Below are 14,248 nucleotides of genomic sequence, written 5' to 3'. Positions count from 1 at the left end.
TTATTGAAATGATCATGTTTATTCAACTCACCATGGCTTTGCACCAAAGGCAGCGCCAGTCTTGCAGTCGTAGGACACTACCACAAGTTTTATCACACACAGTGCATTTGGCACTCACAGGCAGGTTTCCTTCCAGCCACTGATGGGGCATTGAGATCTGCAAATGGTACAGAGGGAGAGAAGTAATATGGACTTTTCAGAGTCCAACTCAAGGGCACAGGATGCCCTGGGGCACTGAGACATAAAGGGAGGCAAGTCTTTACATGCATTGTTTAAGGGCAGCAAAGACAATTTCTAGGAAACACCTGAGGACCTCTTCTGCCATTTCACATCATGCACAAGCACAAAAAGACCAGGTGACTCACTGCAGGGTACCCAAGAAACACCTACTGGCACCAGACATCCCATATGCTAAGGTACTGTTCCAACCATTCATTTATCTTCCTTTGCCAAAAATTGGATCAGGCTGCCATAACTCCAATCACTTAACCTCAGCTCCTCCAGTCCATAGCAGGAGGCTCTTCCTATTAGGAAGTCCTTGTTAACTTGGTCAGACTTTTCACACAGAATATTGTGTTCTGACAGTAAAGGCCTTTCCCTCACTGCAAACACATGGAGGCAGAATCTGCTGTCTGTACAGTCAAGAAAGCTGCAGACACTGTGGTTCCACATCAAGGTAAGGCTGAAAGAGTTAAGACTAACACCTACCCCATCTTCATCCTCAATGATATCCTTCCCAATAGAGGCCAGAGTTGTCCACTTGCAATTATTGGTTGCCCGCACAGCACACCGCTTGTGGGCTTTAAACTTGCACACTAGAGAGGAAGAGAAGAATATATTAATCCTGTCTCAGAACATGCAATGTGGCAGTCTGTGCAAAAGCTTTCCCGAGTGACCATATCTGGCTCCAGAAGCAAGCATGGGCACACACTACCCCTGTTAGCACTGCCAAAACTATCTGCTCTAAGCATCCTGAGTAAGATGAGCTAACTATTAATTCTTGCCTTGTCACTTTTGCCAGCTGCTTGTACAAAGCTTAGTTATCACCCTGTTAAATCTGACATGATTTGCATAGTCATACACCCCTGCATCCTTTAACACAGTGTGGGTGTAACCTTATTTATGCTAGAAGTACGAGCTGTGAGCAGCCAGGCATGTCTGCTATGCCAGAGCTGAAAAAGAATAAACTCCTGACATTCAAACACATAACAAGGAGGTTCTTACAAATATGATTATTCTTATGAGATATTATTATGAATATTCTGATGCCTCAGAAGTACATCCCTGTTCACTTCAGAAGCATGATTTTAAATAAGGTAAGGGATGGCAATATTTGGGTATGGGGGGGAGGGAAAATAAGCTATATTACTACCAGGTCTGACACTAAAACCAGCATGAAAACATCATCACATCTACTATCCTTTTACAAAAACCTGATCCAGACTTCTGCATGAAAATTCTGAAATCCATGTGAAGCCAAAGGGATTCAACAGCAAAGGGATTCAGCATCAGGTCTAGAAAAGACCTCTACTCATACACTGCCTGGAGCTGTCTCAAGTTTATTATGCAGCATTCTTCTACATCTTTTTTGCAGCCTGCTAACAATATTCCTCTTAAATTATCTCTGGAACATGGCACTGAGCTATAAAGTTGGTGATCCCAAAACAGGAGACAAGAGAGCATGCTTACCTTCACATGAGAGCCCATGTGATGTGACTCCAGACAATGCCTCCCGACACACATTGCAGTATGTTGGCCGAGCATGCGAGCAAGCGTACCAGTTATGCATCCCTGAGAAGTGGTCCATGCTGTACTGGGTAGACTAATAAAATAAATATATTACAGCAAAGTCGAGAGCAAAACCAACAAGACCATTTTTCCTTCGTAAAACAAAGACTTGCACATAGGAGTCAGAAACAGAATGCTTTCACTAGGGAAGAGTCGGCCACGTGCAGTTTATACACGCTAGCTGACTCAAGAAGGTCTTTAAGTCAGAAGAGGGTACCTGAAGAAGATGACACACACGATTTCCGCTCCTGTCCTACCTCCCATCCTTGTCTTACTACAAGCGTGTTTAGGGAAATGAACTGGAGAATTTATCTGCTGGAGAGTTGATCCTTCCCTTCCCCAGTTGTTTGCTGGATTAAGTTTTCAGTAAGATCAGTTCCCCAACCTGGCTTACTGTGCAGCAGAGGAATGCTTGAGCCAGCATAAGAGAGGAGACAAGCATCAGAGTGGGGAGAACACAAGAAAGCTTCTTTTAGTGACAGTGCTGGTCTTACTACAGCCCCAGAAAGCAAACGGATGTTCTGAAATAGGCAGAATACCAAGCAGGCAAGACATGAATTAGGACAGAGAGGACAACTGAAGAGTGAAAAGGCAATGGGAGGAGAACCGTGTTTCATAACCTACCCATATTCAGAAAAGGTCTCTTGAAGTTACCAAGGGAGGGTATACAAAGCCACAGGCGTTCTTTGGAGAATCACTTCAGTGTATTTGGGATAGCTTTTACAGAAGACTTAACACTATACCCATCACAGCAAATAATACAACTTCTGTTAACTTTCGTGGAAGCTGACACCAATCTCAAACCAAGCTGAGTAAGATTAAATAATGGTAGGAGATGAAGCACAGAGTGCAAAGGAACACATTTTCTTATTACCTCAAAATGTTCACGGTTTTGTACAGTCTTCAGCGCTGCAATCCAATCTTCCATCTCTTTTCTGTTATCAGCACAAAGGATGAGCTTCCGACATGGAGTGATAATCTGAAGAGTGAGAGAAAATTAATAGTGTGCATTCTGGGCATGTCAATGAGAGACAGCAAGAGAACACATTCTCTTTATAATCTATAATATCTATAATATACTACTGTAGGCTACTGAAGCTGTGTTCAGAGGCAATGAGATGCACAACAGAAAGTATCTGCACCTTTCAACCATGTTTTTCACCGTAACATACTTAATTCCTTCCTAAATGTACAGAACCACAGATGTTTTAGCTGTCATTCCCAACACTGAACTGACTAAAGAAATCTCTTGTAACCAGCTACCAGCACAACACAAATCAAGCACAGAGCAGTAGGATAAGTATATTACATGTGCAGACCTTAAGTTTTTTTTAAATACTTGATTACTTTTGAAATTGGCAACACATAAAAATATTTTGTTAACAGTAAAATACATCAGTTTCTAACAATTAATGAATTAGAGAAGATGCTCTGTAACAACATACTAAAAATCTGTTTAGAGTTATGACCAGAGAAGAGGGGAGAAACCAAACAAAATACACAACCTAGAAGACAGATCAAATAAGCAATTCAAAAGATAAATCACTGTATTTTTAAACCTCACGTTTCCTGAGGGCTTGTTCTACACGTATTACACAAAAGATGTTCCAACATTAGCAGCTTGAGGTTGTGGTGAGTTTTCCTTCCTCTAAAAATACTGCCCTCAGTGTGTTTCTATCCTGCGCTAATTCCCACGCGTTAGCTGCCCTGTGTTTAACAAGCAGTTCAGTGTTTTAACAAACGAGTAGAAAACAAGCATGGGGGGGGGGGGGAGCCGAAGCACCCCTCTGCCCACGAAAGCAGATAGGTCTCTGCGTTACCCGTCACCAATGCTCTCCTTTAGTCAGATGGCGGCAGCAGAGAGAAATAAAAGCCCCTAGCTCTCCACAGGACCACGTCTGCTGTCCACAGGCCGGCCCATTCAGCTGGGGTCCAGACTTTACTATAAATCAACATTTATTCTTCCTAAGACAAAAGTCTTTCTTTCCCACACTGTAGTTATCTTATCTTACTAACACTGTCTCTTTCTATACACTTCAGTATCAATTTCCATCAAACTGACTTCTTAAAGCAGACCAATACCGAAGTGTTTGCAAGACCTGGATTTAAAAAAAGCTGCATTAAGTTGAGCACCATTAACAAAACTCAAAAGGCTCCCCTTTATGTCAACTCTAAAACTCTAAAACCTTTCAGCAGCCCAGACTCTCCCACACCCCTCTACATGTTTTGTACATAAAAAGCCCATCTACATCATCTGTAGATGAAAGAACAGACTAAACCAAACTAAATTGTGTCAGGCTGGTAAAGCCCGTGTGGCTCTTGCAAGCATGCAACCAGATTTTGCTAATGAACACTAAAAAAAACCACACACATCACCTCAACACATAACCCCTGTTAATTACCACTTCCCAATCTGTTTCTCACTTCTCTATCATTCATGAAACGGATTAAAAATAAATACCTTTGAAGCTGAGCATAAAACTTGGAAGTTCAACATCAAGCTGAGGCTGAAGTGCCTCAGAGCGTCCACTAAAAAATGTGTAAGTGATATCAATAAAAGGACACACCTGTAAAGTCTGCTTTAAGTTCTTTTATTTTCAGAATATACTTCTTTTCATATGATAGACTGCAGCATTCACCTCCAGTAACACTAACTTTACCCTGAGGCATTACCAATACCTAGAAAAGGGTAGAAAAGGGTGCTACAGACACATAACATAGGCAATGAATGGAGCCAAATACCTTTTTAAGGCAAGGACTGTCCATTCATATTAGAAACAGGGGTTTGGCATCGAGCATTCTACCTTGGACAAAATGCCCTGATCTGTATCAAGCACAAATAAATACTGACAATTTTCTAAAAATAAAACTTTGAAGAACTCCTTCCCTCTTCCCTGACTTTTCCTTTAAATATTTGCATATGATAAAATTTATTCCCAAAGAAGATAATCACAGGAATCTTTCTTTTTCCTTGTGAAAGTGGAAAAGTGGGTGATTAACTGCATTTCCATCAAAAACTGTGCTATGTAAGAACAGCTCCCCTAGAGAAACCTTTTATAGAACATGAAACACTACTGCAAAAATCAGTATTATGTTAGAGAAGAATGAGCAACATCTCTGAGGTCCTGCTAAGAGGAAGGAGCTTTTTCCCTGGAAGTAAAACCAAGTTCAAAATAATTTGTTCAGACAGCACAGGGCAGCAAAGCCAAAAATATCTACAATTGCATCTGTACAACAGTACCCTATGTAAAGTTCAAACACCCCAAGATGAAGCATCCAAGGACCTTTCATCTCTTCAAAACCAGCCATCTTTTATAAGGAACCACCAGATCATTCAACAAGCCACTGGCATGCTCTTGGGCAACAGGGAAAAGTAATTTAAAACAGTTGGTAAAATTGATTTATTATCACTCCCGTTCAGTGATGTCCCTTTTCCTAATTTTGTCTTTTTTAGGGAGAAAAAAGAGGAAAGAAGGAAAATGCAAAGTAATTAGTATCAGTTTTAAATCACCTTGGAAGACATGAAATCTCAAATATCGTCATAAAACACAGAAATATAGACACTCCTTTGATAAAAAGTTACTGACTTCCTGGATCACTGGAGAGACCAACATAGAAAATCATTAATTCCTTCTTACATCACTATCACTTTAAAAATCTCTATATTCAGTGTTGGGAATCATCTGTACAAAGAATAAAGTTTGTAAGACAAGAGGAGAAATAAAAAGATCAAGAAGATCTTCATACTTAAATTGTCCAGACGAAGAGTCACAGAATTAAGAGTCTGCTGTGTAATTGAAACTGCAAATAAAATGTAACTTTGTGCAAGATAAATTTATGAAGAGCATTCCCCATGAGTCAATTCTAAAGCAACATTTACATTGGGATTTAGTGGTATCATCAGAGAGGGGAAATAAAAGAATATAATCTCAAACCTCATTCCTATTCTAAGGAGAACAAATTGGAACAATTCAGACTTCACTGTGAAGGACAGATAAGATTTTTATGTAACTAGCGTAACAATTCTTTGGGGAAATTAAGCAACCATACAAACCTGTCCTGCTTATCATACAATGGTGCTACAATTAAACATTTTAATGAGGTTATTCAGGAATCCAGAAACACATTAATAGGGACACTTCCTTTGCAGAGTGGCTCAGCAGTCCTCACCTTTCATACAGCTTCACACACACAACAGACAAAGCCAGGTACCTTGTGAGCACAAGACACTCTTGCTTTCCCTGCACTGCAGGCAGCCACAGGTCTCTTGCTGCGCAGGCTGATGTGCAACAGGCATGCTACTACACTGGCCCTCAGTAAGGGCAGAAAGGAGGTTAACAGAAAAATGCTCTCACTCACAGGGAAAAAAAACACTGATCCTACCACTTTAACTCCTTCTGCTTGAGCCAGTGATGTCCAGACACTCACCTGCTGAAGGATACTAACAGAGAAAGAAAGGTATTCACTGCACTGTCTAGATGAGACTGACCATCAATCTAACATCTCACACCAAAAACAAACAAACAAAAGAAATCAATCTTGTCATCTCTAAAAGAAGCTACAGCAATCTTCCCCTGAAAAGTTGTCCTTTCCCAGTCAAGGAGCCTGGGGTGTTTGCTCTGAGCTACACCCACGATGAACTGATGCTCTGGAACACGAGACTTGGTTATCCCTGATGGCAAATGTGGCTAGAAACAAGCATGGTCCAGCTATTTTTTCATGTTCCGGCTACAGCTTTAGACTAACATCCTGGAACAGTGTATTCCACAGGATGACGACGCACTAGGTGAAGTAGCATTTCCTTTTATTTGTTCTAAATTTACAAAGCAGTGATGTCATCCTGTGACCTCTTGTTCTCATATAAACGGAGAACACAAAAACAAGGATCTGACTGCTTTTGAGTTAGGATGGGGGCTGCCTTGCTAGGAGTTAAAAAGAAAACACAATAAAGATTCTAAGATTTATTTATAACCTCATGAATTTTTGGCCTGTTTGGGGATTGGCAGAACTCAGAGAGTTCCTGCCCTGAAACAGCTCAAAATTTTATTTAGATATGAGCAATTATGTAAATGAAGAGTGCCTGTTCTTCCTAAAAAGGTAATATTAAAAACTAACACAATTTTCTGAGCCTAATGCTATTGAATTTTTGGGTGTGGTTCTTTAGATTTCACCCTTCAGCAACAACTGGATGCCCAGATACCTGTGGTCACAGCTCACCACATGGTGACTTTATCAAGACCTAAATGCTGACCAGGAAAAGAGCTCAACAATAGTCATGAGGGAAAAAAAATCTGCTGATCTCCCTAATCAATCCTGAAGAGCCATAAGGATGATGAATGGCAGGAAGGCTTAAAGACATTTCAAATCAGGACAGTTTAGCTTACAAATTCCTCACTGCATATGAATCCCCAGAAATACCAGCTGTGGGAATTACAGCAACCATCAACTACTCACTAGGTCAACCCTTTGCAGGCAGTTATGTGCCCTCTATGCATACGAGCCATATCAGGTCTATTAGAGAAACCCTCAGTTTGCAAGCCTGCTCACTCTAAATCAAAACAAGCCTTAATGCTTAAAAAAAGCCATGCCTTCACTGTCTGTCTTGTGCCAATATGCATGGCAGCATCACTTCTCCAGAATTTAGCTTCATCTCCTCTGTCTCTTCCTCACACAGCACATGCCCCCTTGCCAGCTGTTAACCTCCACCCCTCATGCGGACCCACACTCCCCTGTCCAAAACTAACACTAGTTTACTGACATTTCAAATCTGGCCAGCTGGCAAACAACAGAGCCAACAAAAGAAAATTCCTCATTTCATGTTCTAAAAATGGACTGGATGTCCCTGGATGTCCTTTCCCAATGAACAGCTGTGAATAACTGGATTAGAAAGGCCGCTCAAAAACATCCCTTACATTAGACTAAATTTTAAATAGAAATCTGCTATACTTCACCCTTTCGTGTTTGGCTGTATTGAGCAACCTTCCTCCACCCAACAGCCACAGCATTAGCTTCAATCTTCTGGTCTTGCTGCCATCAAAGACAACGTTATCATCTCTGCTCACTTCCTCTTCTCAGCATTTTCTGGCTGCCCAGAAACTTCTCAGCAAAAACAGTGACAGTCTGGCCAAGCATGTGTTGGGGCTGTTTGTTATCAGAGCAGATCTGGTGAGATCAGTGACCACAAAAGACGGCAAAACAAGTTTAAGATCACACTGGCCCAATCACGGAGCTGGCTGAAGAAATGCTGCTGGGGGAAATGGGGCAGAGGGGACATAAAACTTTACTAAATATAGTTTTTCTGATGAGATACATTTCTCAGAGTGGCCAAAACTGGGTGTATGAGAACACCTGCTCATTCTGACTGCTTCCTTTTACTCACATCCTGTTCAAATATAGTACTATGTTCAAAGGTGCTAGCCATAAATCCCCCCTTTCAAACAGTTGATGACTTGGGTACAAGAACAACAGGAATTTCTGGTGCTCAAAAGACCCAGGAATTGCAACTAGGAAAAAAAAAAAAAGATGCCAGAACAATGCTGGTGTAGGCGAAAATGTCAGCTTAATCATATATGGCAGCAAAAACATCCACCATCTGCAGCTAACTGCTCTATCTGCTTTTATACAGTGGAATAAGCTCTTGGTATCCTACGAACACAAAATCTCGGGAAGGAAAATTGGGTGAGATTCTATAAGGGCCCAGCCACCTTATCCATTTCAGCTCATGTTCCAGCAACAGCAGCAGTGAAACAAACACTGGTATATGTGAAAACACCTTGCTCGTGCTCATCAGCAAGAATCACAAAGCAGCGAAGTCCTACATGTTACAAATATGACTGTTGAACTCAGAGAGGAAAAAGTGGACTAAGAGTGGATTAAGCAAGTGCTACTCCCTCAGCAAGAAGGTTAAAAGAAGACTGTGAAAAAGGGAGAAGAAATGCAAACGAAAGTATGAGTTTCAGACTGAAACCAGTACTTTACACTCAAAATCTTGAATGCCTGCCTCACTGATATTAGCTTTTGAAACCATTTGGAATTGAGCATCAGGCCATGAAAGCCTTAGACAACAAGTGGCATGATTTTAGTAAGTCTTTATAGTTTGGAAGAGAGAAATATTACAAGCATCAAGACTTAGACACATGGGGACCAAGGCTTGCTTTCCTCCACAGACAACACCCCCCTTCCGATTTGCAATTCACCTTTCACCCGTTTTGCTAAGAAATTTAGTTCTGTTAACTCACTGCAGAAGTCAGTTAGAGCTCTCTAGAACTGCATCGATTGTCCTTCCTCAGAACCTTGATGCTACCTGGAAGGGGAAAGGAAAAAGAAGCTCTTCATATGACACTGAAGAAATGCACCTGTTTTATATTTATTTTTATAGTGCCAGATCTTTATTTCCTGCTACAATGACCACCTTTCATCTATAGGCTGAGAAAGTTGAGGCTGTTCAGCCTGGAGAAGAGAAGGCTGCATGGAGACCTCATAGCAGCCTTCCAGTATCTGAAGGGGCCTATAGGGATGATGGGGAGGGACTCTTCATTAGGGACTGTAGCGATAGGACAAGGGATAACGGGTTGAAACTTGAACAGGGGAAGTTTAGATTGAATATAAAGAGGAAATTCTTTCCTGTTAGGGTGGTGAGGCACTGGAATAGGTTGCCCAGGGACGGTGTGAATGTTCCAATCCTGGCAGTGTTCAAGACCACGTTGGACGAGGTCTTGGGTGATATGGTTTAGTGTGAGGTGTCCCTGTCCAGGGCAGGGGGGTTGGAACTTGATGATCTTAAGGTCCTTTCCAACTGTAACTATTCTATGATTCTATGAAACTCGCATTTTACCAAATAAAACATACTGTTAATGTTCTTACCGCTGAGTCAAATTCTGCCCTTTTTTATAGCAATAACAAGATTTTCCTCAAAGGCCTATGTGCCTAAATCTCTGCTTACACTACACCAGGTATGTTATCACCAACTTCCACGTGGCTGTTTTACCTTAATTTTCAACCTGTAAAATTCAGGACAGCTCATTTGTATAGAAAAATAAGTATAGCATATGGTGTGGTCTCTTTAGGACCATTTTTACATTATTAGGTTCATTCGTATTGCAATATGTACCTCATCTACCATGGGGCTACACATTACAAGCACATACCTGAGCACTGGCACTTACTGCCACTTTGCTGTACCCACAGATCAAGTTCAACTCATGCTGACCCTCCATCTGTGCTTTCTCCCAGTCCCTATCTTCCCTAGTGCTGCAGCAGGAAAGCAGACCAGACAGAGCGTTCCCTGGGAAAATTATCATCTCTCATACCAGGGTCACATTCCTACATGCTTCTGGAAACTCTGTTCCTAAACAAGGCACATTCCTGTTCTTGGCAATTGGTAAGAGGAGCACAGAGGAAGGAGAGGATTTTGGGACTTTCTAACCACTTAACAGAAGTCAAAACCTAGAACATGCATGGTCTTTGCACTGTTAGCAGACAACCCAGGTAATTCATGCATATTAATCACTAGAGATCTACATGGATGGAGCAGCACCAAATGGGCATTCCAAGTACCAGAGTATCTTATCAAGGCTCCCTTATCCACTCACCCTCTACTTCATGCAGCAGGTTCACACACTCATCCCTTCATCTGTTTTCCAAAGTTCCCAAACAGAACTACCCTGTTCAGAGGGCAGTGCATTTGGGAAGGTAAAGGATATTTCTGAGAAACCTTCCTAGTCGCTCAAACAGAAGCAAAACCATGAAGAACAGAGGGGCAGGTCAGTGCTCCCCAGTGGTAGAGCTGCTGTCTCAGTGGGCTCATACATGTCAAAGCTAGCAGCTAATAAATCACAGGACTGAGCAATAAAAGACCTTGTCCACGGTAGGAAAGTGACCTGTTACTGACAGCTTATTGTTAGTAATAGCTCTTCACAGCCCCCCAAACTCAGTTGTGTTGAAAAGAGGCTGGTAGCTAGCATAAAAGGAAATTAATAGCTTTCAACAGGTTGATGAACCCAGGGGCTTTCCACACTGGATCATCAGGCAAAGACAAATCTTGTTCCGCACACTGCAGCAGTGAAACCATCAGAGGCACCAGAAGTAGGGAACTATGCATAGAAAGTCTTTTCCTTCTAGAGCAGCTCCCATGTAAAACTAAACCCATCATGTTCTCAAATTACCTGTTTACCACAGGTTGTGCTGCCTTTGTGTCCTCACCTGGAAGGGTGAGAAGATGCCAAAATCCTCAGGCTTGCCCAGGAAGGTAGATAAAACACCAACACAGCAGGGAGCTTACAAAGAGCAAAGAGATCATCAAACAAAGGCTGCTAGTGTTCAGGCACAAGGGCAGTAACAGACACTGATTTCAAAGCAGTAAATTTCCCTCCAGGGAAACAAAAGGTCTTCACAAACAGTCACCTTCACTTTCCAGCTCTCTATCTACCCTAACAGTAACACACATAAAGCTCAGTCTGATCTCTTTCTCTTACAGTAGCCTCATCTTTCTCAAAACCTCCCAGCATATTTTGGGGTCATTCTGTAATGTACAGTAGCAACCGCCAGATCGCTCCACCCACAGCAACTTCTTCCAGACTCTCTTCTTCCATGTTTACCCTCACTTCCATGTTTTTTTCTCCACATTTTTCCTTCTTTTGTGCAAGCAGCCTAATGACCATCTCCTGCAGCAGGCTGGATTAAGAGTCCTAAAAATCCTTGACATGAAAGAATTTTAAATGACTATTTTCACTGACTAACAGTGACTCAGAATGGTCTGTTTACCAAAGGGCCTTTTCTCAAGCAGAAAAGGCTGCACTGAGTCTGTATTTCAAACTACTAAAATAGCAAACTATTTTGAAACTGCAGTGGTTCTGACAGGAAATGGGGACCGAACTGCACTTAATGAAGGGAGGGAGGGAAAAACAGCAGAGTGCTTCTGGACATGGTAATTCATGGCTCTACTTGTATTTTCACTTGCTTATAAAGGAAATTCTGACAGCTGCCAATATAAACAGGGTAAGAGCACTAGCAGAGAGTGTACAATTCCTGAATGTGTACACACATGGGTGTGGAAGAGACAACAACCTCCAGCAAAGTCTGACTTTTCCAATGCACACTCTGATTTTGTCCAATTTAGAGAAGAGAGTTTAAAAAGGAGGAGGAAAGAACCATCCCTTTATCAAATCCCTCTTTTCCAATCGTTCGCTTCTCCAAACCTCAATAAGGCAACCCGTGACTGTGTACAAAGGAGCAAGGTGAGGAATCAGGACACTTGATGACTCCCCTGTGTAACTATGTCCCCAGACAGCAAGTCTTTTTGCCCACTTCTGAAAGCTATCTTCCATCTGGGTCCCTCACCCTCATGCTGAGGAAGCAGCAGAGGAAGATCCCCTCCCTCCCTGGGAAGCCCAGTGACTCCTTGCTGCATGCATTCAAGCCCATCTTTTTGTTCAAGCCCATTTTTTTTTTGACGAGCTGAGGCCACACAGGGCAGTTTGGGGAATCTGTGCAAGTGTCAAACCATGCAGATTTCCCTGATCTCTATCAGCCCAAGCTCGAAGTCTAAGTCTGACTTTCTGCAAACAGCTTGTTACAGAAGTTCTTATATTCATTCTCCTCATAAAACTAAGTCACATGCTCTTTCTTGAAGCTTCTGTTTCAAACCAGCACAATAACCTCTGATCTGGGTTCTCGTTTCAACAGTGCCTCACAGGCACACAGCTCTTGCACTACACTCAAGCAGAAGACTTTCTGCCTAACATGTAGCTTCAGCAGTGATATTCACTCTCTCAAAACCATACTCTTCAGAGTATGCATTCTCAGTGCATTCTCTGCTAAAAAGCACTGATCTTCTCACTTAAAAGCACTAATACGAATAATTCAACTTGACACAAAATCACAGAAGAGGCAAAGGCACTTTCGCTTCATTGCGAAATGCATCTGCAGACATCAACATCCCCATCAGGAAGCATCCTCAGCACTTCCATCTTCTGTTGAAGTTCAAGCTCTTTGCCCTGTATTTTTAGGAAAGGTTAATTATCCCCAAAGGAAGATTCATCCTATTTCTCCACAGCATCAACAAGCTCTAGGACAATACACAGTAGAAATCTACAGTCTGAAGGAGTTCAGTCACAATAAAGCTTCACAAGACAGAAAATGGCATTTCTGCCACTGAATAAAGTCACTAAGTAACAACACTGTAATAACAAAAAAATGTAGCACACCTCAGGCTTCGATACAGCTGAAGAATGACATCAATACTGCTTCTCAGAGATGACAGCACACTCTCATTCAGGAGCACCAGAAAATCCGTGCTCCTCAACCTACCACAACCAGGGTTGCCTCCAGACAGACAAGTGCTCTGGAAGAGAGGTATTACTCTAATCTCAGTACTTCCTCTCTCCCGTGCCACTGATGAGGATGAATCATCAGTTAATAAACAGTTTTTCTTAACTGATGGGTGCAGCATTTTCAACAGCACTGCAGACGCATTTCCCTCTACCCTTGTGCTGCAGAACTTAGCTACATAAATCCACACAGGAGACAAACACCTGACCACTAAGAGCTTATAGCAAACTTATTCCAAAGAACCTGAGCTCCTGATGATCTGGTATGCTGCCACAGGTGCCATGGTTCTCAATGCTCAGTCCAGAAAACTTGGGACTCCTGCTCTTACCTTTCATGTTCAATCTTCCTCTAATCTAGTGTCCAGAGCAGCCTACTCCCTCAGAAAAAAAAGGAACCTGAACAGATTGCTTGACATTCGATTAATAGGATTAGTCTCCTCTTGTGGTCAGCCTTCCTGAGCTATGTTCCACTTGCCACAAGCTGATTAGCTGTCTGCTTAAGGAGGAGCTGGGATAAGTTTCCTTCTGACGGCAGTGGAGAGGCAGGCACTGACTGTAATAATATGCTGTTTCCTGTCTGCGGCTGAGCTGAGAGGTACTTCACAACAAAAAAGGGTTTACAGGAGCTGAGGAGTTCAGGCTCCACCTCTTCCAGTGAAGAGCCTTTAGGGAGGAGGGGTCAGCAGCACAGCTCCTGACTGAGCTTCACTTCAACTAAAGCATCAGAAAGATTAAACTACACATGTCCCTCCACAGAGAGGAGCTTCCTCCTATGGGATTTCAAAGCTCAAAATAAAATGGGATGGGAAGTGAATGTTGCAATTCAAGTTATGTGAATTATGAGGGCAAAAGTCCACACCACCACATCACCATTTGCTAGCAGTAACTGGAACACATGAGAATCATACTGATACGCAAAATATGTACCTGGAAAGATCTAACGTCCTTCCTTGGCCCTCTCCTCTTGATGACAGGTGTTTTTTAGTCAGGGTTTTGGAGATATTTGAGGGGCTTTTCCCCCCCTTGGCTTTACACAAATCCTGCACAAGGCAGGAAAGGGTCAATGAACCGATCACTCCTTCAGCTGTGCCAACTGCACTGAAGGCAGCAGGCTTAATTCAGTTGGCACCTTC

General features: G+C 42.2%; 1 protein-coding gene across 9 annotated transcripts in view; it reads right to left on the bottom strand.

Moving 5' to 3' along the window:
- Positions 1-14,248, bottom strand: part of DGKD (diacylglycerol kinase delta) — a 64,101-nt gene that overhangs the window by 29,484 nt on the left and 20,369 nt on the right. For 6 of the 9 annotated variants that reach the window (XR_009962334.1, XR_009962333.1, XM_062606438.1 and 3 more), the window contains exons 4-7: positions 2,663-2,767; positions 1,690-1,822; positions 709-815; positions 32-157 (exon numbers count right to left, since the gene is read on the bottom strand). Coding sequence is in view for 7 of the 9 variants with exons in the window: in XM_062606438.1 (XP_062462422.1) it covers positions 32-157; positions 709-815; positions 1,690-1,822; positions 2,663-2,767 (471 nt within the window). In the remaining 2 variants the exon portion in view is untranslated. Of the gene's footprint in view, positions 1-31; positions 158-708; positions 816-1,689; positions 1,823-2,662; positions 2,768-7,739; positions 7,973-12,992; positions 13,131-13,444; positions 13,675-14,248 lie in introns of those variants that run through there. The other 3 variants (XM_062606443.1, XM_062606444.1, XM_062606442.1) reach the window with 3 other exon arrangements.

Source organism: Pezoporus occidentalis, unplaced genomic scaffold (genome assembly GCF_034315485.1).
Source record: "Pezoporus occidentalis ecotype Australia unplaced genomic scaffold, CSIRO_AGI_Poc_V1 ctg97, whole genome shotgun sequence".
Lineage (NCBI taxonomy): Eukaryota > Metazoa > Chordata > Aves > Psittaciformes > Psittacidae > Pezoporus > Pezoporus occidentalis.
This window is presented reverse-complemented; position numbering and strand designations above follow the sequence as displayed.